The 26,385-nt window shown below is 37.9% G+C and overlaps 1 protein-coding gene across 4 annotated transcripts in view; it reads right to left on the reverse strand.

The window, feature by feature from the left end:
• unc5ca (unc-5 netrin receptor Ca) overlaps window positions 1-26,385 on the reverse strand; it is a 267,933-nt gene that overhangs the window by 192,636 nt on the left and 48,912 nt on the right. For 2 of the 4 annotated variants that reach the window (XM_067439643.1, XM_067439641.1), the window contains exon 1: window positions 13,110-13,579. The exons of the other annotated variants lie outside the window; for them this stretch is intronic. In XM_067439643.1, the coding sequence (XP_067295744.1) occupies window positions 13,110-13,194 (85 nt within the window). In that variant the 5' untranslated portion in view covers window positions 13,195-13,579. Of the gene's footprint in view, window positions 1-13,109; window positions 13,580-26,385 lie in introns of those variants that run through there. 4 annotated transcript variants of the gene reach the window in all.

The raw sequence follows: 26,385 nt of genomic DNA on the forward strand, positions 1-26,385 counted from the left end.
GTCGCCACCAAACGCACCCCCGGAGAGAGAGAGAGAGAGAGAGAGAGAGAGAGAGAGAGAGAGAGAGAGAGAGAGAGAGAGAGAGAGAGAGAGAGAGAGAGAGAATGTGTGCAGATCACAAAGTCAATCTCTGTTTCCCGCTGAGAATTTCTGAAACCTCAAACAAGTTTCTACACGAGCACCTGCTGCTGTTAATGAGACGACTACCGCACTGCATCTCTCCCTTAATGCCATCACTATTCCCATCATATCAGTCTCGCTCGGCCAATGAGAAACACCCGCCCGAAGGTCAGAGCCAATCACACAATCAATAGGAAATACAACAGACATTATTCACAACGACCTCATCAAATATCAAGTTCAGTCAAATTCTGACATGCACACAACATGCAAGAAGTGTGAAAATCATGCAGGGGTTTTCTCTGTGCAGCATCTGTGGAGTCTGATAGTTCAGCAGGGATGAATTTTCATTCAGTCAAAGCGATAAGAACATCTAAACCTGAATGTGAAGCAGAACTGGGAACGAGCAGCAAAAAGAGAGCAGATAAGCTAGACCAAAGAGCTCCAACCAGGCCAATAATGGACCGCGTTGCCGTACATTTGCATCAGCTTCAGTTCCCCAAAAACCCAGAGCTGTGCAAACACAGACCCGGAGGATTGGACCACAATCCAGCCCCATGAAATTAAAATGGGAGTTTTGTAGCTTTTAGTCCATGTCTATCAATATGCTAGCATACTCTTAAAAGTTGACACCTTTTAGCAGATATATGCATTAAAAATTTACAATCTTTCTCTTCTGGGAAATGGGCTACAATATGTTCAGAATGGAATACTAGCATAATATTTACTGAGTACTGCACAGACCAATCAGGCATAACTTTATGACTGAAGTGAATAACACTGATGATCTCTTCATCACAGCTCCTGTTAGTGGATGGGATATATTAGGCAGCAAGTAAACATTTTGTCCCCAAAGTTGATGTGTTAGAAGCCGGAAAAATTGGCAAGCGTTAAGATTTGAGCGAGTTTGACAAGCGCCAAATTGTGATGTCTAGACCAGGGGTTTTCAAACTTTATGATGCCAAGGACCCCCAAATATGATGAACCTTTTATGAGGGACCCCCTTCCTAAAATCCATATTTTTTATGTATGAAAAAACATTTAAACTGTTAGATAAATAGTAAGTGTGACATTATAAATACAACATATTGTTTTCAAACTTTAAATGGCTATACTTAATAATCAAAAAGGATTTATATAAGCACTGGGGGTTCTTAACATACTGCGTTAAGTACCCCAGTGAGCAAGATAAAGGTGACTATAGTAAGAACAATTCACTAGAAAGCAAACATATACAATTATGGAAAGTATGGCAAAAAAGGTGAGACACATTTTAAAATGAAACAGTTAGAATGTTTGGTAGACTTTATCCATTTTTGCTTTGTATTCGTATACTCTGAAATTTTCTGGTGACCCCGTAGAACTTTCTTGAGGACCCCTGGGGGGTCCCCGAACCCCAGTTTGAAAACCCCTAGTCTAGACGACTGGGTCAGAGCATCTCCAAAACTGCAGCTCTTGTGAGCTGTTCCTGGTCTGCAGTCAGTATCTAAGTGCTCCAAGGAAGGAACAGTGGAGAACCGGCCACAGGGTCATGGGCGGCCAAGGCTCATTGATGCACGTGTGGAGTGAAGGCTGCCCCGTGTGGTCCGATCAAACAGACGAGCTGCTGTAGTTAAAATTGCTTACAGAGCATAAAATATGATATAATGAAATGTTATATGAGATATGAAAAGTTCCCCAAATCTCAATCCAATCAAGCATCTGTAGGATGTACAAAACAAACAAGTCCGATCCATGGAGGCCCCACCTTGCAACTTACAGAACATAAAGGATATGCTGCTAACATCTTGGTGCCAGATACCACAGAACACCTTCAGGGGTCTAGTGGAGTCCATGCATTGACAGGTGAGAGCTTTTTTGGCAGCAAAAGGGGAACACAAAATTAGTCATAATGTTATGCCTGATCGGTGTATATTTATTTAATAAAATAGCAACCTTTTGATTTGATAATCGCACTCAGCCATATTACGATTGTGCAGCACTTGTTACATGACCTCATCACATTGCAAGTAATTGGCATTCAGATATCATCCATCAAATAAAAACCCTTATTGACTACTCTTAATTCAATATTGTGTAAAGGAGAAAAAGAACGAAAAAAAAGAACAATAGATGCTTTTGTTTTTAATGAGTGAAAAAAATTAGATATTATCTGTTCTTATTTCTGGTTCATTTACTATACTGGATATTGAAGTTATGCACATTGTATTTGGGGTGCAGCATTCTCAGACTGCACATTTGGGCAAGTAAACCAGGTTATAATAGTCTTTTGTTTCTGAAATATAAAGATACAGTATGGCAGAAATAGTAAGAGTAGTATGCTAGTACAAATTCAGCTCTATACAGAAAATTCACATACTGTACGCAGTATACACTACCGTTTTTGAAAGATGTCTCCTTATCACTAAGGCTGCATTTATTTGATCAAAAAATCAAATTCTCAAGCAGTCAAGAATCCAAAGAAACACTTTATTATAAAATAAAACACAAGCCCTATTCGGACTGTTATTGTTTCTCATGTGGACGTCTGTAAATATGAATTTGCATGCCACCTCCGTGATAAAACTCGTGCATTCGGATGACGATTTATTTGCGGTGGAGGAGCGAGTTTTGTGATCCGCACCTGGGAACGACGCTCACGTGGTCAGTCGAATGATTGTCTGCTGTAACAATGTCATATGCTTAGAATAATAAAAATAAAATCATTTTATTTAATAATAGGAAATTATTAATTATTTACATCTCCTGTTTTAAAATAGGAAGATATCATTTTAAAAATGTGGAAATGAGCGTAAATAAGTTAATAAAATGCTACAAATTGCACCTATATAATGTTAATTACCTAAAAACGGCAATGTTCAAATGTTTTTTTCAAATGTTTACGTGTTTTTCTTCTCTTTCTCTTTTGAGCGGTGATGAAAGATTATTCTTGTAAATACTCGCCAGCATTTCAGTAATAGGCTACAACTGTAGAATGCATCCAAATTACAGCAAAGCGCAACCGTACAGTGCTCTGCAGTGGTCAAAAAGGATACAAAAAGTTCATTTTAAAGCAATCTCTTCTTGAAAACTCAGAGATATGAATTCGGACAGCAGTTAAATTACCACACGACCTTGGTGTTTTTCTAAAAACAGTAGGTACCTCGGACAGGGATTTTTATGCGGGTGGTGGGAGAAAAACACTGACATTCTGGATTTGGGCGGCAATAAAGTCACTGAGTGTGTTTGCATGCACACCAGTAAGCTTATAACTCAAAAAATATCAGCTTATTGAAATAATCAGTTTTCCCCGTTTACATGCAAACCAGTAAACTGACAACGCAAGTAAACCGCGTTTACATGACTTTATTAATAAACCGGGTTATTTCCTTGTAGTGACGTCAAAATTATAATGTTTGTATCTGACTCTGAGTTTTCCAAATGTTACGTCAGTTGTGATGTTAAATAAAGCGTGCGCCGTGTCAGCGGGAGATTCACGGCTCATATTATCCCTCATGTTGTTGCAGCGTTTTGACTGAACCTCTTCTACTTCTGCTGCATGAGATGAGAGAACACATCTTTACAATGTTCTGGGTCTTAAAAGAGTCTGCGTTTCCGATATATGTACTTATTTCATGCAAAACGTTTTCTCGCTCTGTCTGGATGCATTTAAATCTGCTCTAAGTTTGTGTTTTTGTCACCGATCACACATCATGCGCACTTCAGTAAGCCGACAGAAAGCAGGATAATGCGTTTACATGCAGCGCGAAATCGAGGTAAGAGGCAAAAAACGACCTGTCCTGACCGGTTTATGTTTACGCTGTTTATGACCTTACGCCGATAAAAGAAAACGGGTTACTGCGTTTACATGGCCATGTTCATTGTCGGCTTATTAGGCATAATCGGCTTAAGAACGTGCATGTAATGATGACATGTTTAGCTAATACATGTTTAGCCCTATTCAGACGGTAATTGTTTCTTGTGGTCATAAGGTATTTACCTTATGACCACAAGAAACAATTACCTTCCGAATAGGGCTAAACATGTACAAGTTAACAGACAAACACAACCATCTTCCATAAACGATACAGGACAAAGAAAAGAAAACTCAGGGTTTAAATAGACAGAGGAACAAATGCACTAATTAACTGAACGACAGGTGTACAGAATCATTAATCATGGGAACAAATTAGTAAACTAATGATATAATATTACATTGTACAAACTAATGACAGGTAAACAGAAATGGAACATACACATTACAGAAATATTATCACAATTTAAAATAACTCTTTTCTATTTGAATATAATTTAAAATGTAATTTATTCTTGTGAAAGTTCAGCATCATTCCTCCAGTCTTCAGCGTCACATGATCCTTCAGAAATCCTTCTAATATGATGATTTGATGCTCAAGAAACATCTCTTATTTTTTTAATTATATAATAATAATATATTGAAAACAGTGATTCTCTATTTAAAGAACTGCTGCTAAAACATTAAAGTTAAACTCCTGCGTGTTATTTTGGTTATTTTATGTTATTTAACATTTTTTAAAATATATAATAGCTGTTTTAGTTAATGACAACAATACTGAAAAGAACTTGATACTGTCACAGTTATGAATGTCTTCAGTATTGTTCATATATAGGACAATAATGACCTAAAAACTTGACACACACTTAAAACACATGCAGGGAACCTGTTCCCGCCTCTATGCAGCAGATGCTGCTGTGATTGGCCGATGAAGCTGTCAATCTATTGAAGTGCCCAGGTAATATACGGCACCGGTCACAGATGTTAGTCCTTTAGCTGAAGGGCATAATTTTTTATAGACTATAATTATTTGTGCACGAACAGAGTGCAGCTTCTGCCGAGGAGCGTTTTTACATTTATCATGCTAAGAATAGCATCCCCAACACAGCAGAATCACAACGCTAATGCTGACTCCTGCGAACGTCCATGATCAAAGGCCTGGGAAACATGCACATCATGTAAATATGCATCTCCGTTGGCCCCGTTTTTCCCTTCCAGAACTTAGTCTCGTCCGTACAGAAGTTGCATTTCGCAAGGCCGACTCTCAGTCTTCCTGTGATGCACACAATGCTCTTATTGTGCAAGTCAACCCGCTGCGGGAGCGAATGGGCTGTGTGTTGATGTGTGTGATGGACCGTCTGTGCCGAGATATTTGTGTGTGTGTGTGTGTGTGTGTGCGAGAGCTCAGAGGTGATATATAACCATCATAATCGCCGTCATTACAGTCTCTGATGAGCACACTGCCTGAAGACGACTGAGAGAGAGATAGAGACAGTTTAAATGCATTCAACATGAAATCCACACAGGCTAGGGCTGCTATTGAAGCTGATATTCATGAATATTTTGCTCAAAAATTATAATCACGATTATTTATAATTATTTTAAATTTATATTTCATCAGAATTATTTGACACTCAATTTTCAGATCATGGTAAATTGTGTTATTTGACCTCATCTAGTTTTCTAATGTGTTATATTATCATATAAATGAACACTTTCTCTACATTATGAACACCTTTTAAAAAAAAAAAAAGCCTTTCACAAAAGCTAAGCCAGTTAAATTTCTAATATTAAAGTCTTATGCTATTAAAGGCCTTATGCTATTCTAAAGTTTCCTATTCTAAAGCCCCCCCCCCCACACACACACACACACACATAACAGGTTTACATCCATTAAAGGTGAAAAACACTTTAATTTTCTCATAATGTTCATTGCCACTTCACTTCTTTTCTCACAGTGTCTGAAACCAGTTCAAAGGATTCGGTCTCCCTAAACCCCTGCTTTCTGAAAGCCTACACTGCTCTGATTGGTCGGTCAGATGGCTCAATCTTCTGTGATTGGTTAATAGCTTACAGCACGTTTTAGAAACCAAATGCCCATAATCATATCTGAGTTTCAGCTCCAGTTCTTCGTCAGTACTTGATTAACAGTGACGTGAACATTAACGGCGGCGTCAGTTTTACCGTATCATTCCAGAAAATGTGCATTTATTCAGCAACAACATTCACAAACAACATAGTCAAGATTCACGTTCGGATTTATTATAGTTCATTACTGATGTTCGATGTTGACTTAGTCACAGCAAGTGACTGCGTGAAAGGAAACAGACTGGCAGTGGAGATCGCTAAACGTACACGTTTGTCGGTGGTGTGAAGAGGGGCGGGGCGGATGTCGCGGATGTGCTAATGAGCACATGAATGTTTTCACACATTTTTCCAGAGCAGAGGAAGCATGTGTGCATGGTTGCCTCTGTTTGGGAAGTTTCAGCAATACACTGGGCAGAAAATGTGTCATTTAAAAGGTTAGTTCACCCAAAAAAGAAAATTCTGTCATCATTTACTTACCTTCATGTTGTTCAAAACCCGTAAGACTTTTGTTCACCTTCAGAGCAAAAAAGAAGATATTTTGTCTGAGCGACATCTGTCTCTGACAGCTACACAACTACCACTTGAACGCTTCAAGACATTAATAAACAGATTGTAAAACAAATTTTCATGTTATGCAGCACATTTGAGCTTCAGCAAGAACCAATGAGGTTCATTCTCGTGTTACGCAGCACGTTTGAGCTTCAGCGAGAACCAATGAGGTTCATTCTCGTGTTACGCAGCACGTTTGAGCTTCAGTGAGAACCAATGAGGTTCATTCTCGTGTTACGCATCACGTTTGAGCTTCAGCGAGAACCAATGAGGTTCATTCTCGTGTTACGCAGCACGTTTGAGCTTCAGTGAGAACCAATGAGGTTCATTCTCGTGTTACGCAGCACGTTTGAGCTTCAGTGAGAACCAATGAGGTTCATTCTCGTGTTACGCAGCACGTTTGAGCTTCAGCGAGAACCAATGAGGTTCATTCTCGTGTTACGCAGCACGTTTGAGCTTCAGTGAGAACCAATGAGGTTCATTCTCGTGTTACGCAGCACGTTTGAGCTTCAGTGAGAGGTTTGTTCTCGCATGTCAAGCAGGTTTGGTTGAGCTTCTGTTTATGTTTGCTGATTAATGTTTATATGAGAGTTAAAGCTTAAATTCAATCTGTTCATCATATAAATCGATCAAGTCTCTTCAAAAAATAACCACTCAATTCATAAAGATTAGTTTTACAATCTTTTTATGAATTTCAAAGCATCAAAGTGGTAGTTTGCGTAGATGTCTATGGAGAGTACAGAACTGGCTCAGATTTTATTAAAAAACATCTTAGTTTGTGTTCTGAAGATGAACCAAAGTCTTACAGGTTTGGAACGACATGGAAATAATTTTCAGTTTTGGGTGAACTAACTAGGGAATTAGCTCTGATTGGGGGATTTAAACTCTTGGCATCTGGCAACCGCAAGCATGAACGCTTGTGGAGGCTTGTTTCCAATCCAAGATAACACGTCAGATGAAAATGAAATGTTTTCAGGATACATAACCTGTGGGCAAATATCGCAGTCGATTATGCCTAATTGTGAGAAGCAAGAATCATGATCACGATCCAAAAATGATATATCGTACAGCCCTAACATCTCATAAAACACGTTCCTGGCCGTAGTCATGTACACACTATAGATGGGTCACAATGGTTGACTAGTTGACTAGTCTTCTCTTTACATTCCTCCCCTACAGCCACTGGTAGTCATACACATTCACACAGACATATTTGGATATCACATCACTTCTCAAACTGTTATTAGTGTTTCCCACCGCAAGCATTGCATTTTGCATTGCAAAAGGTTGTGCCAAACCATAATTTGATTTAATAACACAACCTGAGAGTGTTAGCGCACTAAGATAGACATGTTTCTCAGAGTCAAAGATTTGCTTGCATCATCACTAAAAAATGTATTTTATATCATGTTATTATTCATATGATATACAAAAATGTTTTATCAAAAGCATGTTTTTCATTATATTGGTGCATAATAATTTATTATTACAATACGTATTTCTCCATGCATATTTCTCCATTCAGATCGCGTGTCAAAATGCTGAAATCACGTGACATTGGCAATCTGAATCATGAATCAATACGCTGATTTATAATTGTTCAAATCTTTATTTGAGGTTTGAAAACAAACGCAGAAGAGAAGACACTGCTGAATAAAATCGTAGTTTTTGACCAAACTGTATTTTTCGATGCTTCAAGAGATTCTAACTAACTAACTGATGTCACATATGGACTACTTTGATGATGTTTTATTCCCTTTCTGGTCATGGACAGTATAGTGTGCATACACTTAGATACGCTGTCGAACTAAATCTAAAATATCTTAAACTGTGTTTCTGTGGAACGACATTAGGGTGAGGAGTTAATGACATCAATTTCATTTTTGGGTGAACTAACCCTTTAATTGAAATAATGTGTGGACTAAAAACATTTTGACTTAATTAAAGCTAGTACAGTATTGTTATTGTTAACGAAAACTTAATTTTAGCTAGTTTCAAAGGAAACATTTCTAAAAAAGTTGACTTGACAAGGTTATAATGAATATTGTCAAATATTTATTGTGAAACAATATCAAGAAATAACTGTTTTAGCAACAATTCCCAGCTTCTCTAGCAACCTTGTGAAATCGCTCTCCTTCAACACGATATGCAACTCTTTTCATGTGGAGGTTAAAGCGGCTGTGTTAACAGTCCTGACGCGAGTCATGTGAAAGGGCCTTTAGATGTTCACACACACACACACACACACACACACACACACACACACACACACGCACGCACGCACGCACGCACGCACGCACGCACGCACACACACACACACACACACACATTATCTCTGACAGTCATTGTGTGCATGACGAAACAGTTGCGTTACATTCATCCAATTAAAAGAAACAAAGAAGACAAAGAACAGCATAAAACAAAAGACCTTCCGTGCCGCTCACACACTCTTCTGTATTCAGCACGGCTCTTCAAACAAATCACACTCGCATTAAAAACATGCATTTCTTCAACAGTGAGTGCAGGGATACACTCATGCCCTGAGGTCAGCAGGTTAATGTCAGCTGCGCTGATCTCCTATTGGCTGGAAGCCCTCACCGCAAAGGATCATGGGACTTTTTCCCTTAAGCAATGGCACTCGCTTTAGATCTCTCTTCTTTATCTCCTAATAAATTAATGAGGAAAATATTCCCATCTGACATTAGTAGGTATGAATATCACCAGTCAAATTTTACCACATACTTCAAAACTTGATTTAACTACCAAATGAGTTGTGATCGCCCATGCCAAACTTGCCACCACGATGTAAGAGCGTTATGGGTTGTTGCCAGCGCATATTACACGCCAAGGTTTAGTACATGGCGTCAGGGGTTTGTTTTGCCTTAGCAAACACCACCAATGAATGTCCACTTCAATCACAGTAAACAGCCCATCTACAGTCTCTATAGATGTGTGAGGGCAGCTGTGCTTGGAGAAAACATTAAACCGATTCTACTGAACAGAAGTCACTATTCACGACAGACAGCGAGGTTAAGAACTGCGCGTGAACTCTCGGCCTGTCTCAAAGATCCTCTCTTACACGTTTTTGTCACTCCTGACACAAAAACACACACATTCACGTGTCGACGCGTGAAAAGTGTGAGCGCTGTGTGAAAAATGAGGCTGACCTGCTGAACTGTACTAGACAAATTCAAGCAGCACCATTCCAGGGATCACAGCAAAACTGGGTTATTTCACACGCTGGAGACAACATGAATGTTTTTAACTAAAGTCAATACAGTTTACAACACGGTTTGCTTTTTAGTAATGAATGCTTGTATAATTTAGCAAGGATTCATTAAATAGAGCACAAGGGACTGTAAAGACAGTAATAATGCTACAAAAGATTTCCATTTCAAATAAACGCTGTTCTTTTGAACTTTTTATTTATCAAAGAATCCTGAAAAAAAAATGTTTTCACAAAAATATGAAGCAGCACAACAGTTTTCAATAATAATCAAAAAAGGTTGGTTGAAAAGCACATCAGCATATTAGAATGATTAATGAAGGATGTGACACTTAAGACTGATGCTGAAAATTCAGCTTTGATCACAGGAATAAATGACATTTTACCATATATTATGACTATATTTTTGATCATATAAATGCAGCCTTGGTGAGCAGAAGTGTCATCTTAAAGAATCTTTTTTTTGAACAGTACAATTATAAAATTGAGAACTGCACTTAATTTTATATATATATATATATATATATATATATATATATATATATATATATATAATATAAGTTATATATTATTTCATATATATAAAGCAGGTGCTACACAGGAGTTGAAAAAGAAGCACTTTTGATGATGTCAGCAGAAGTAGGAGTTTGTTTCACAGGCATTTTTTATTTATTTAATGTCATTTAAGCAACGAATCGCTCGCAATAACTGACTTCAGGAGTGCAACACCAGACGTCTGATTGTCTTTCTTAAATCACACTGCCCTGTCTGTCTCTGCACTGCCCTGCTGTTTGTTTGACACACAACACAAACTCGGCGGCAAGAGAGACGGCTTTAGCTAATGGCTTTTTAATGGGCTGCTGGGTTTCTTGTGTCTCCGAGCTGATGGCCACCACTTACCCTAAGCACACAAACACACTCACACGCGGCATACAAACGGAGTCATTCCCACTTTGTCTTGTCTCCTTAAAGTGACTTAGAAACCTCACTCCACTAACGACGTCCTGCTCTTCAGCAGACTGGAGTCACATGTGAACTCTGATTCCATTACGGACCCATAAAACACTCTGCAGAAGACCCAGACACAAGACAGATGCTCTCTAATTTCATAACTCAACATTACAGCACGCATTCACACAGATGGAAACGAGAAAATGCTTTGCGTTGTTTTAATTGAGTGATGAATACCAGATTTAGGACAGAATTTCCCATAAATCCAAGGGCAAAATGCCATTAATACCTATATACCTGAAACTAGAAATGTAAAATCATTTACTTACCCTCATGTCATTAGAAACATATCTTCTTTGAAAAAAGTCTGCTTTGCTCTTTTTCATACAATGGATGTGTATAGTGATTTATAATAGCTCCATCAAAGTAAGTCCAGTATGATTCATGCACTAGGCCTATATCCTATCTATGTCATAAGATAGATGTGTGTGGTGAACAGACCAAAATTGAAGTTGTTGTTCAGTGAAATCTCATCCTCCAGCTCAGCTCTTAAATTTAATTTGTGCTTGTGCCTATTCAAACCTGCCATATATGTCAAACATGGCACTTGACAGACACATTGTGTGAAAGTCATAGGGTTTGGAATGACATTAGGGTGAGTAAATTATGACAGGATATTATTTGAGTGCAGTAGACAATTTTGACTGGCAAAAAATAAATAAAAAAATGCTTGCCTATTATCAAAGTAATTACTTAATACTTTCAACAACAACAAAAAACATGTTTCAACATAAACCTAGAATGTAAATATAATTGTAATACTACTATACATTTTATATACATAATATTATCTGGCTATACTTAATGGGAAACTAAAGCTGGCTGTGAATCCCTGAGATATAGACGTGATTCAATCTCCTGCTGGAATCATGCAATAACAAAATTCAATAGCATAAACCTAGAAAATATCAAATAATATATGTATCGAACCAGTTTTACAGACCATTTTAGTCATTACAAGTTCATTTTACGAGTTAAAGTGCGCTGCATAAATGCCCGCGAACTCGCTGTCACGTGAGGAGGTCACGATACGTCACACTTCCCCATAGCCCGGGAAATTCTAAAACGCCTAATGTGGCTTAATGTACTAAGAAAAGCGGTATTAAAAGACCAAACTCAGTGAAGAGCACCATGCTATTAAAGCATACACTGAAAAGCAGATGAGTACAGAATATTAAAGCAACATGATGGTAAATGCACCAACATTATTTAAAAAAAGACAAAATTCCTTAAACATTATTAATAAACACTGGCAGGTTTTGTGATTTGCAAAATTAGTAGTATGGTGTTTATTGAGTTTGGTCTTTTAATACCACTGTCTTATACAGCCACGTTAAGCGTTTTAGAAGGTTTTCCAAGCGAGGACAACATAGGCCTATAATTAAACACGCTCATATTCTAACTCATTTGCTTTTTTGTAGGCCTATAGTAGCCATGTTTTATTAGTATGGTGTTTACTGTGATTGGTCTTTTAATATCTTTCTTGGTATGCCTAAGTGCTTTCCATCAGATCGTGGAAACTTAAGTAGCCTGATGTCAATAATAACTATATGTAGATATTGTTAATCCCTTTTTGTGGGGATCATTTCAGAGGAAGTCTGTCTGTGATCGAGACTGCCGACAACTTACAGAAAATGACAACGAATAAAAGTCAATGAAAAAAATCGGACCTTTTTCATAATAATCCATCCAAAACGCATTTTTGCACCGCATAACCCAATGAATCCAGAAAGTATTAGATTATGTAACATATTAAGTGGTCAGTAGGCTACCATACACTTATAAATAAAGGTTCCAAACATAAGTTTTCGCAGTGATGTCATTTAAGAACTAGTTTTGAGTTCCATAAAGAACCTTTTAGTGATCATTTCTTAAAAGAACCATTTTTTCGTTGTGTGAATTTTTTTAAATAATCTTAAAAATCCTTATCCACCCAAAATAACCTCTAATGCAACGCAAGGTTGTTAAAGGTTCATCATTAAAACAAAAATTCTAATACAAAAAACACTTGATTTTTATGAGTCTAGGATGATACTCCTATGGCATAGTTGTGGCTTCGCGGTCTCAAATTCCAGATCAGATCTCGATTTCTAAGTACTGAAAGGACTGTTGTGTTTTGCATAAAACATCGCCAAAACATGCACAAAATTCAGCGCCAGAAAATTGAGAAATAAAATAATAAAGGAGAAATAACGATGATTTCAATAACATTAATATTGCAATATATATTAGCCTATGTCAAATTGATTGTAATAAAAAAATTAAATAAAAAAATTAAAGCAAAGACATGCGAATCTCTCTATAATGATTTGAATATCTTACCTTGCGCGTCAACTGTTTGGAGCAGAACCCACTGAGACAGAAGCACTAATCCCAATCCAAATCTCTGGCGACCGTTTTTCCCCATGACTTTGGAGTTTGGAAAACTCCTCAGCGCGGAATATTCGTTCCCTCTTCGGTTTGGTTCAGCCGTGACAAAGGAGCTGCTGTGGTGGTGCACGAGCGCAGGACTGACGCCGTTACGCGTCCCAAGTTCTGCGCGTGTTCCTCACGGGAGAGATCAGGAGAAGGTCCCGGGACTGGAGGATTGGAGCGGTAACGGAGGTGAGGAGCGATGCGCCGCCGCCCTCTAGCTCTCATCTACGCGCGCTCTCCACAGACGCGCTCACAGTCCTCTGCATGAGTTGGTCATTAGTTCAGAGCGCGCACTCTTTTACTGTATAATGACGTGTTTGTGCTGTTTCTCTCTCTCTCTCTCTCTCTCTCTGGATGTGTTCAGAGGAGCTGGAGATCGGGGGTTTCGGGTTCCAGCATCCAGCTGCATGCATGTGCGCTCGGCGCTCGCCGAATATGAGCAGCGTGAGTCCCGTTTCTCGGTTTAACCCGCATCCAGCTGCCCGCCTCTGCCCTCCACCGGCTACTGAGAACACTAGGACCGGATTTACCGACGGATCTTCTGCTGAGATAGATGATATTGCGAACATGCATGTTACCAGACTGCATTGTAAAAAAAAAAAAAAAATTGGAAATGGACCTGATCTGACACTAAACATGATGTTTGTTGTTGTTGTTTTTTTTTTTTTATCGCTATAGCTTAACGTTGTTAGAGTCATATTTTACTCAATAATAAAAATAAGTTAATTCAGATGATACCACCTCGAGTATATTTTAGACTTTAAATTTTAGTTTTCATGCTTTAAAATAAAGGACATCTGCGGTTCCATGAAGAACCTTCAGCATCCATGGAATGTCTTCATTGCACAAAAGATTCTTGATGGAAAAAGGTTCTTTAGATTATTAAAATGGGTCACACTTTAGATTAGGGTCCAGTTATCAATCTTACTATATTAACTACAACTTTTGCCTCAATGAACTCCTAATTACTGCTTATTGACAAAAAAGTCGATATATATAGGTATTGGGTAGGCTTAAGGTTAGGATCAGGGGATGTAGAATAATGTCATGCAGAATAAGGCATTAATATGTCCTTTATAAGTACTAATAAAGAGTCAATAAAGAGTCAACAAAGAGGCAAATATGCTTGCTAATAAGCAACTTAATGGTGAGAATTGGACCCTAAACTAAAGTGTAACCTTAAACTGTGTTCTGAAGATGAACGGAGGTCTTACGGGTGTGGAACAACATTAGGGTGAGTCATTAATGACATCAATTTCATTTTTGGGTGAACTAACCCTTTAAGAGTGTACATTACTAAACAAGTCAATAAACCCATTTCAGCAGTGTACGTTTGTATGTTTAATTAGCCATATAGTGCGTATCATATGCACGCGAAAAACCGCGTACCAAATGCACGCCAAAACTCATTTTGGCGTATACATTCATGAGATTGCAAACTCGTTCTATTTATACGCATTTTCGGGCTCATTTCAGTCTGTTTTATAAACATGCCTTAGAAAAAAACATTACTGGTGTGCATCTTGAGATAAAACAATGGCACTGATATATTTTAAGACATCTAAGCTTATTAATAGTAAGGTAGTTGTTAAGTTTAGTTATTAGATAGATCAAGGCATCTAGAATATGGTCATGCAGAATACGGAATTAATATGTGTTTTATAAGTACTAATAAACAGCTAGTATACTAGTAATATGCATGCTAATAAATGACGTTTAATAGTGAGAACTGAACCCTAAAATAAAGTGTTACCGAATTAAAGAGTCAAACGGTTATGAATTAGTGAATCAATCAATGATTCGGATCGCATGTCAAACTGCCAAACTGCTGAAATCATGTGACATTGGCGATCTGAATCATTATTTGAGGTTTGAACACAAACGCGGAAGAGAAGACAATGCTGAATAAAGTCATAGTTTTTGTTATTTTTGGACCAAAATGTATTTTCAATGCGTCAAGAGATTCTAACTAACTAACTGATGTCACAAATGGACTACTTTGATGATGTTTTTATTCCCTTTCTGGACATGGACAGTATAGTGTGCATACACTTAGATACACTGTCAGATAAAAAATATAAAATATCTTAAACTGTGTTCTGAAGATGAACGGAGGTCTTACGGGTGTGGAACAACATTAGGGTGAGTCATTAATGACATCAATGTAATTTTTGGGTGAACTAACCCTTTAAGTGCTCACATAAGTCTGTGTCTTTAGCTATTTCTTGAAGGATGTGATGTCTCAGCAGATCAGGTGGAGATTGGAGGTTTGTTCTACCAACAGGAAACATAGAGAGAGTGTGAAGTTTTTTTGGAAACTGTGGGATCATGCACTTGGAGTGTGTTGGTTGTTCCAGTGGCAGTCCTGAAGGCCATTATCAGAGCCTTGAATTTGATGCAGACGGACAGGTAAACAACGGATTGACACAATCAAGTAGAAGAAAGAAAACTGGAAAGAGTTCTCTACATTTTATACCCTTATTTAAATATGACAAAATCAACCCGACAGTGTAAATAAAACTGGTAAATGGTCAAATGCAACTATATTAAATGATTCATGCCTAGTGTACGCTGGGAAGGAACGGGGCGAATTGGAGTGAATCACAAAACTATCGGTCTTGGCCTATCTGAACTGAAAAGTGCATAAATTCAACTTATACCTGCTGTGATCGTGGTTTGACTTTATTTAAACATCAGGGTACATTGCAGCAGAAATAACCGCATTAAGATGCATTACTTGTGTTCATGGAAGTTAGAAAAGGTCAATCTTGAGTTTATGAAAGATGCTTTACAAATTGAATATGGACACGGACAGATGGACAGACGGATGGATGGATGGATAAATAAATAAATAATCGTTTGTTTGCATTAATTATTATTGCAGTAATTATTAAGTTAATTATTATTATATGTTGTTATTATAGAGTACACAACACGATGATGTACTCCTGCTCGTTAAATTTGCACATTGTCGATAAATGGAAAGATGTGCATCAGATTCCAAGGAAGAAATCAATTCGACAGGCAGTGAAACACACCATCACTTGTGGCATCACAGCTAAAAAAATCCAATAGCGATGAATGATATGCAGGCAAACACACACTCGTAGACTTGGACAAAGACAATCTTCAGATAGCCCACTGTCCAAGCCTTATCTGTCGTTCATTCTATTCAACATGGCCATAACTGAGTCAGTGCCGCTATTGTGGAGATATAATTCAGTTAGGGCAGTGATATGATCGCACTACGTTTCTCCGGGGTAAGAAGTCTATTCCAGCATGCATTCCCCCAAAACATTCTCTATATGCACTCATGGGTTACGGACGCAAATATGCATCATAGTGTTTGTATAGCAGTGAGACAGTTTGTCGGATTCACTCTGCGGCAAAACTCCTCGCTTGACAGGCACTCAGCGTTTGGTGATTGGCATCCTGTCCGCTGTATCTGTGTGTTGCAGCGCTGCACTGTGTGTGTGTGTGTGTGTGTGTGTGCTGAGTTTGAGATTTCTTTTACAGTGACATCAGTACATTTAGCTTCAATATATAAAGGCCGAATTGAGTCACCTTGAAGAAAATTACCTCCATAAAACGAGTTTGTGATTGGATTCAGCCCATCACACACTCGCACACACACACACACCTCAATACTCTCACAGCAATGAGAGATCAAGAAATAGAGAGAGAGAGCTGGTTCTGAACTGGGCTTTCACTCACCCGAGGGTCACGTCAGCCCTTATTCGCCGGTAGACTTCATCAGCATGACAGAATGTCATTTTAATGAAGCCGTGAGTCGAGTCGGGACCAGGGTCACCGGCACACGCTCGGATGATAATCAGATGTGTACGAGTTCACATGCTCAACATCTTCACAGTTAAAGTGCCAATATGTTCGTCTGTGACCCGCCGCTGATGGCACAGCGGCTCTGGTTAAAATGATGTACTATACAATGTGTACTTGCTATCCTATGTACTCTACAGTCTTTAAAAAAAGGTTCTTTATTGGCATCAATAGTTTAATTAAGAACATTTAAAGGGGTGATGAATTGAGGAATCAACTTTCCCTTGAGCTTTTGATATTTAAAAGGTCATGCTAATATAAGAATATCCTGTAAGTTTCAGAGCTGAAAACATCCTTGTAAGTCAAAGAAAAGCTTTTATAGACACCAGGCTCAGCAAACGGTCCGGTGCTTCACACTGACATCAGTGCGCGACGATACACACACCTCTACAGCGCGTCTAATCCATTAGCCTCGCCCACCGACTCATTGAGGACTCGTGCTAGCTGGTCAACAAAAATAAAAATGCTGAGGAAGATTAAGATATTGCGCTATTCCTGGTTGTGGAAGAACACAGTCGCTGCATAAGATTCCTTCTGATCCTAATATTAGGAATGAGAGGTTGAACTTTAATGAAGTTCCAGCTCATATGGCGAAGACATGTTCACTTCAGTTCACTGCGGGATCGTTTCAAACAAATCTCCGGTTGATGCTGGATTTGGATCCGACAGGAATGGTGCAACACACCGATGTGAGTAAAACGTGTTTTTATATGTAATAGTATTGCATTGTTATAGATTGTTTGCTTATGTGTCTAACAGAACATATCTTTAGTACGCTGGACTCAGACACGTATGGGCCAGGGCTCGCAAAGCCCGGCAGGCCGATCAATCTCATTATATTCCGTCCTTGTTCTGCTATTCTCTCTCTCTCTCTCGAGTTGACATCTGAAGGGCGGCGCGCATGGCGAGCGTGTATGTGTGTGTGCGCGGTTTGCGCTTATATCGTCCGATCTTTCGGGCTATGTGTAATATAAAAATAATAGTTCAATCAATCGCGGGTCGATGAGAAATAAAACATTGTGTTTGTTTGATAAAGACGTTTACGAGCCCTGTGATCGAGATAATCATTCTGGTTGCCGCTTCTCCCTCATTCTCTCCTCTCTCATGTCACTGAACTGACAGAGGAGCTGGAGCTCATTAAATATGCAACTATTATCCAATCCTAGCCGTGGGCGTTTACTTCCAAGTCTCCAGTGCGGCACGCCCATCAAAACACAGCGTTCAGGAGACAGCCTCAAAACCAGTGTAGAAAATTGCCTATTACTTATTAGTTATGATGTTTTTAAAATTTAAAAACCAAACGAACATCATTAGTTGACCTCAGACAACAGTATAAAAAAAAAAAAAGCCAGTTCATGACACCTTTAACATTAATGGAATCTTTCCATTGCATATTCTTTATAGTGCGGGGGGAAAAAAACTTAGTTCATTAAAATGTTCTTCACATTAAGAACACTGTTCACGTAAAGTTATTTTATGGCATCACAGGGAAAACTTCCTTTTGGAACCTTTATTTTTAAAGGGGTCCTGTTACGCCAAAACTGCTTTTTATCATATTGTGCACAACATCAATTACACAACAGGGGGATGATAAAATATTGAATCACATTTGTAAGATGCAGTTTTCTATGTGAATTTATTTTGAAATGTAATGTATTCCTGTGATCAAAGCTGAATGTTCAGCATCATTACTTCAGTCTTCAGTGTCACATGATCCTTCAGAAATCACTCTCATATGAGGATTTCCTGCTCAAATTATCAATGGTGAAAACTTAATGTTTTTGTGGAAAATGTGATACTCTTTTCATGATTGTTGTTGAACAGAAAGTTCAAAAAAACATTTATTTGAAATTATACTGTCCGTCATTTTGATCATTTTAAAGCATTTTTGCTGCATTTCTTTTTTTACATAAAATACCTTATTTATGCTACACTTTTGATCGGTAGTGCATTTCATCAGAACACATGGCTATTTTTATATGGCTGTCATTAGAGAAAATGCTGACCAGCCAAACTACAACATTGTGTGGTTAACCAATCACAGCAGAGGTTATTCTTAAAGTTACAGTAGCAAAAACAGCTTGATAACGGCATGGAAAAGAGAGGGTGAAAAATGCTCATGGCGAACAAAATTATGATTGTTTTGATTTTTTAAACCTTGATTTACAGTAAATAATAAGTGGGTTTTACAGGAAAAAGACAGTGCTACGAACAAGTAGAATGCGTCCTCTTTAGAGCAGAAACGAGTACATTAACTGAGCCAGCAGTGGCATTAGATATACTCAAGAATTGGCTGTTTGTGTCAGAGTTGCTGGATTTAATGAGACGTCGGTCTCTGAGAGAACTACACGAACACACATACGCCAACGCACACACACACACTTGCCTGAAACATCAGCGAGTGATCAAAAGAAAACCTGGTTCCTTATGCTCATTTATTTTCTCATTTGCTTGTATTGCTCTATCTCTCCTATACTCTCCGCCATTCTTTCCATGTGCATGTGTTAGTGTTTCTGCGCTCACTCTACATGTTGTTCTGTCAATAATGAGCTGCTTTTCATATCGACAATAACCCGGTCTTTAAATGTCAAACCGGCTGCTACATAACAGTTTAATGCTTTAGCAATATTGTGAACAAACACCATTACATGGATCAATCACAGATTGATTGAAACTGAATTGGGATTTAGAGCAGAAGGCAAATAAAAAAGGAAAAAAGGCATCATTTCATTTAGCAAGGATGCATTCAATTGATCAAAAGAAGACATTTATAAATATATATAAAATAATTGCTGTTCTTGTAAACTTTCTTTTCGTCAAATAATCCTGAAATAAAATGTTTTTCCACAAAAATATGAGGCAGCGCAACTGTTAACAGAAAACATCATTTGTGTGATCTCATGCAGTTTTCTATAGGCCTATTATATTTGAACATTTTTTTGACATTACTATTTTTTAGCCTAGAAATCTAGACGCACTAGCCTGACAAGCCAGACTCACATCAAGATGTTTGGTCTGGAAACTCACCATAGACAGGGCTCAGTCCGAGGGGTGGGATAAACGGTTGTCTTTCAAACTCCCTCTGCACGCGATAGGATAGCGGTACACCAACCGGAGCAACGACGGTGAAGGGGAGCTCGCTGACAGATTAAACATTCGCCGTATCCGGTCGGCTAAACTCCGAACACATCTTCCCTTTTTAAGAATGACTTCAGTGCCGCTCTTTGTTCTTTTCTCAGAGGAAAGCTTAACTCCAAGTCTTCCGGAGGCGCGGGCAGAGCTGATTCGAAAGACCGCCGCCGTTCGCCAGTTTCTGTGTTTACTAGAAGACTGTGTTACTAGAAGCACGCAAACGCAACTCGGCCGTCGTCATTATGGCCCCGCCCGCCGACTCTATAGCCTACCTACACGATGTGATTGGGCCGTCCAGATTCTGAGGAATACAGCTCAGATAGGAATTGAGAGTTGCTAGACCACACTTGCGGGCAAATTAAATTTGCTGCCGCTAGGGTGCGTCTAGATTTCTAGGCTATAGACGCACCCTAGCGGCAGCAAATTTAATTTGCCCGCAAGTGTCGTCTAGGAACTCTCAATACCCTTCTGAGCTGTATTCCTCATAATCTGGACGGCCCAATCACATCGTGTATAGAGTCGGCGAGCGGGGCCATGACGACGGCCGAGTTGCGTTTGCGTGCTAAACACAGAAACTGGCGAACGGCGGTCTTTCGAATCCGCTCTGACCGCGACTCTGGAAGACTTGGAGTTAAGCTTTTCTCTGAGAAAAGAACAAAGAACGGCACTGAAGTCATTCTTAAAAAGGGAAGATGTGTTCTGAGTTTAGCCGACCGGATACGGCGAATGTTTAATCAGTCAGCGAGCTCTGCTTCACCTTCGTTGCTCTGGTTGGTTGTAGCGCTATCCTATCGCGTGCAGAGGGAGTTTGAAAGACAACCGTTTATCCCGCCCCTCGGATTGAGCTGTCAATGGTGAGTTTCCAGACCAAACATCTTGATGTGGGTCTGGCTTGTCAGGCTACTATTTTTTATGTTTTTGAAAGAAGTCTTGTGTTCACAAAGCCTGCCTTTATTTGATAAAAAATACAGGAAAAAACTGTAATATTGTTAAATATTACATTATATTAAGGTTAATACAATAATTTCTACAATCCTGTTTAAGTATCCTCACAGATGTTTTTTTCTTTCTTATAGTTCTCTCTCACCTCACATACCTCACTCAAAGGCTCATTCATTATGCGGCTCATTATGTGGTTCTTTTGTCCTCTCAGCTGGGAATCACAGCATTATTCATGATCATATATACGTCTCTTCGCATATGGGCTTTATATAAAAAAGTGTCTTATAAAATTTAAATCAATATATTGTCTTATGTGAATTAGGGCTGTTAAAATTGCTCAAAAATGACGTTCGAATATTCCCTCTAAAACAAACACGAATATTCGAACTATTCGAACATCTGGGTGCGCATTTTGTCAATGACGCGCATTACATCAATAACAGGACAAATTAATACAAAGAGACATTAACTACTTGTATAGTTTGTCTATTTAAGTTTATACATATTTGACAATGTAATACTTACACAAAAACAAGTAGATTGTTATTATAAATTATTATTATATATAATTATATATAAATTAACTAATGGCCAAGACCACAGAGCGCAGACCCCTCTCTCTCTCTCTCTCTCTCTCTCTCTCTCTCTCTCTCTCTCTCTCTCTCTCTCTCTCGCTCACGCTCACGCTCACGCTCTCTGCGGAAAATGGTTTAAAGGAACAAACTTTGAGTGCTGATCAAGAGTTTTGTGCAAGCAATTTTGACGCGAGACTCGTGACTCTTGTCCCAAATATAGCAGGCTTCATTCAGTGACTGAAACAAATATTATTAATATTAATTGAAGTTTTACAGCATATTGAGCGCTCCGAGCGAGCTCTGCGGTGCTAAACATGGAACTTTTCACTGAGATGGTAAATAATCACACCAGTGAAAGCAGTGCATTTATCCTTTATTCCTGCAATATCTCTTCAGTCAGTACAGTAGCACACTTTAGTGTTTCTGTTTAATGTTAAATAAAATTAAGCATGCTAACTGTATCTTACATAGCTTGCATATAACTATATCTCGCGGTTCAACAATTTTACCTCCTACCGACCCAAATCCTACGTACTTCTGTACTTCCCTAATTTGAATGAGTAGGATTCTCACATCAGTTTAAAGCAAAAACTCTACGCAACAACATTCATAAGTCAAAAGTCTTGTGAAAACATATTTATTATGTTTTGCACCCTTATTTCGGTGACTTTTTTAGTTTTTTCTCTCGTGATGCTTTTGTTTGCTCCCTGCCTTCATGTGTTTTGGGGAAGGCGTGGTTTTGGAGGACGTGGGATTTTCTGCTTTCAAAGCTAGCTCACTATTGCTATAGGCTCTGCGAAAATTACCTACCCTACCTTTAAGCAGACAGTCTACTTATACTCTTAGTGGACATGTAGTGTGGCAGTTGTTAAAAATGTCTAAAGTGGACCATCGAAAAAAAGTGTAACTGCCAACAGTATTAGTACTACCACGGTACTGAAAGTAAACCAAAGCTAGGGCAAAAGTGTACCTAAGAAAAAGAGTTTCAAACGCTAATCGAAAGTGGCTTAATTTACGATTATGGATTAGTTTTAAGGCCTGGAGGAGGAGGTATGTCTTCAGCTGTTTTTGAAGGTTGTGATGTCTCAGCAGATCGTGCGGAGGCTATAGTGAATTCCTGGGACATTATTCGATGAAACTCTTCCGCTCTGAGTGACTGCATTAGATCATAAAATATTCAGCCATCTGCATGTCTGAAATGCTGCAGGATCTTTTTAGGCTCAATGTGTTTCAATCAGCAGGTTGGTTTTTAGAGGGTGTATGGAGTCAGTTTTCCTCAAGTTTACACAGTTTACTTTTATTTTAGTGAAATGTTTTGCTTATGTGTGATCTTTCTTTACAATAAATTTGTTTGATATTTTGTATTCAGACATTTTGAATGGTCCAAATACTGTTAAATGTAAACCTTCACCGCATTCAAATTATCTATAAAACTGTAAAATGTTCCCCAAGGCCAGATTATTAAAAAACTAAAACTGTAGTATTAGTATGTCTGTTTTGTCCCGAATTATAAATAAATTTGCCCCAGGGGTCAAAGTCAGGGTCACAAGTCACGGACAGAATAGACGAAATCACCATGGAAACTAGATTCTCTAACCTTGCATTAACTTCAAAAATAATCAGACTGAAGGTGTTCTTTTTCCAAATGTAGGTTATTTACATTTACATCCGAAGCAGCCAAAGGTTACATTTAAACACCCACTTTTGGTGGGTGAAATTTTAAAAGTAAAGACAACTTTTTCCCCTTTAAAATTATTACACCAGTGATGAACCCAAACCACATGACAGAAATGTCTTTACTTACATAAACTATGTGCCGAATGTGACATCTCTGGGCTTTGAGGAAGAACTCATTAGGAGGATATCAACACCACACAGCACACAACTCAAGGATTAAAACAAATAGAGAGAGACGCAGATACAGTACATCAAATATAACTGGAATGATGGTTTAACATGTTCCCGGACCATCCGCCTCGGGGTGAGAAGACGCATGAACACACAGACAGTGTTGATGATTGGAAGCACATCTGATTGTGACCTTTGTGACTTACCTTACATCAGGAGAGAGAAAACTCACGGTGACCCGCAGCCATATCTGTCACATTCAATTACCTCACGCACACACACATACACACACACACGCACACACACATATGCACGCACACACGCGCACACACACACACCTCAAGTCTCCTGCATCTCAGATGTTTCTACTGTGAATAAGACCCCAATAATCTGACATTTGTCTCCTCTAGCATTTTAAAAGCAATCTCAACAATGTCTCAAACTGTGATCAGATTTATCGAGAAACTAAAGTCAGAGATCTCAGACATTTTCTAATCTTTCCAAGACCAAATTATCAGTGTGGCTGCACATTTATGACTGTGTGACATCTATTGACCTTTGATAGATTTAGCCATGATCAAATCAATAAATATAAATCAGAGTTAAATTAAAACATACTGTGAACTCAATTAAGTCTCATGGGCTATGAAAGAGCCAGGGTTGTTATTGTTAACTAAAACTATACTAGGCCTTTTTGTTCTTGTTAATTGAAATAAAGCTAAAATAATATAAAGTAAAACATTTTTTTTAAAGAAATAACCCTAATAATTAATATTAATAATTGATTTATGATATTTTAATATTCAAATTATGATAATGAAATTAAATTATTGGATGACAAACCTAAGCTTAAAAAAAATGGACTACTAAATTTGACTACTAAAACTAAAGTACAAAAAAAAGGAAAAAATAGGAAAAATAGGGGAAAAAAGAAAGAAAAAAATGAATTTTAAAATGAAAGATTAAAATGAAAAAAAAAAACAATTAAATTACTAAGACTAAAATAAAAATCAAGGCTAAATTGAAATATTAAACAAATAAAATGACAAAAACACAATACAATTAACTTAAACTAAAAGAGAAATTAAGGCTGAATTGAAATATTTTGAAAAATTTACAAAAACTTAAACTAAAATTGAAAATGAGAATATGCAATATAATTTTCCTTAGGCTTGCTTAAACATATTTGTACAAACCAAACATAAATTTACACACATTTTAGAAATGCAGTATTTAACATTAAAGAGGTGTAGCATTCAGTCAGATTTACTCTATAATATCATTTTGTACTTGCATATTATTTTTAGTTTCATCTTGTTTCCAAGTTGAATAGTTTCCATGTCTGGTCTCCATGGTGATGGAATATTAAAATGTTTTTTTTTTTTTTGAGAAACTCAGAACATGTGAAACTTTGAACTTTCCTTTCAGGCTTTATTTAGACATCACGCAGCCAAAGAGCAAATGAAACGTGTGCATGAAAAAAAGCACAGAGCAAACATCACAACAAACATGATATTAGATTACAGTAAACATCACGTCTGTCCTGTGCCATCTTGACATGAATACAAACAACAAAACACAAAAAAGGCTGCAAAATTTCAGCTTTACAAGCGGAAAGAGCTTTCAAAGCAAACACACACACACACACACACACACACACACACACACACACACACACACACACACACACACACACACACACACACACACACACACACACACACACACACACAGAGGGGTTGCACTCATGGTAATAATTCAAAGTGCTGGACAAATTGGATTAGAGCATCTCACATCTTTCCTGTCCTCTAATCTGTCTGTTGTGAGAGGTAAACAGAAAAGTACTTGTGCAAATAAATAAATAAATGTATGAATGAATGCATTAATCTTGTAGCAGCTTTGACTGTGCAGAGTTGAGACCAGTGGCGAGAGGCACTGAATGACGGCTGGTCCAGCCATGCATCAAATGAGACACAAAATCATTCCTTTGTGAGAAAGGAGAAAAATCATGTGGACATGATTATAATAATCACTCAAACACATGAATTTAGGGGATGTCACTCCTGAAACTTTGCAATGTGTACATGGCCAAAGAATGAGAAACAAAAGATTTCTTCAAAATATCAACCGATTATACAGCCATGCTCAAAAGTTTACACACCCCAAGCAGAATCTGCAAAATGCTTTAAAATTAAAAAAATAATAAAAATAATTGTGCAAGCTAGAAAAAAAGGGGGAAAAAGTGTAGGGAACAAATACTATGGTAGTGAATCGTTGTTCTATCTACTATTACAAACATTCTTCAAAATATATTATTTTGTGTTCAGCAGAAGAAGAAATAAAAGGTTTGGAACAACTTGATGGTGAGTAAATAATAAATAAATCATTTTCTTTTTTGGGTAAACTATCCCTTTAATGTTACAAAAGTTTTATATTTCAAATAAATGCTGTTCTTTTAAACTTTCTATTCATTAAAGAATCCTCATGGTCTCATGGTTTTCACAAAATATTACGCAGATCAACTGTTCTGCCGCAAGGTCACACGACCTCACATTATACATTTGTACGTTACGTTTTTTGTACGTTGAGGACGTTTTTTGTAATATGTCTGAACTCTTGGCATGTCTTAACCATCCAGCAACATGTCTTTAAAGCATGCCTGTTTTAAATATAGTAGGCTATGTGCAACAGAATGCATTATGCAATGATAAATATTTCAAACAGTAGCGTGCAACTTTGTTGTCACATGACCTCATCACATTCTGGAAGTGGGAATAAATGTTGTTACTTTGGATGAAAATGTTTCAAGTTCAACCCATGGCAGTTTGGTGAAATAATTAGTCAAGAGT

This window comes from Pseudorasbora parva, chromosome 3 (genome assembly GCF_024679245.1).
Source record: "Pseudorasbora parva isolate DD20220531a chromosome 3, ASM2467924v1, whole genome shotgun sequence".
In the NCBI taxonomy this organism is placed as follows: Eukaryota; Metazoa; Chordata; class Actinopteri; order Cypriniformes; family Gobionidae; genus Pseudorasbora; species Pseudorasbora parva.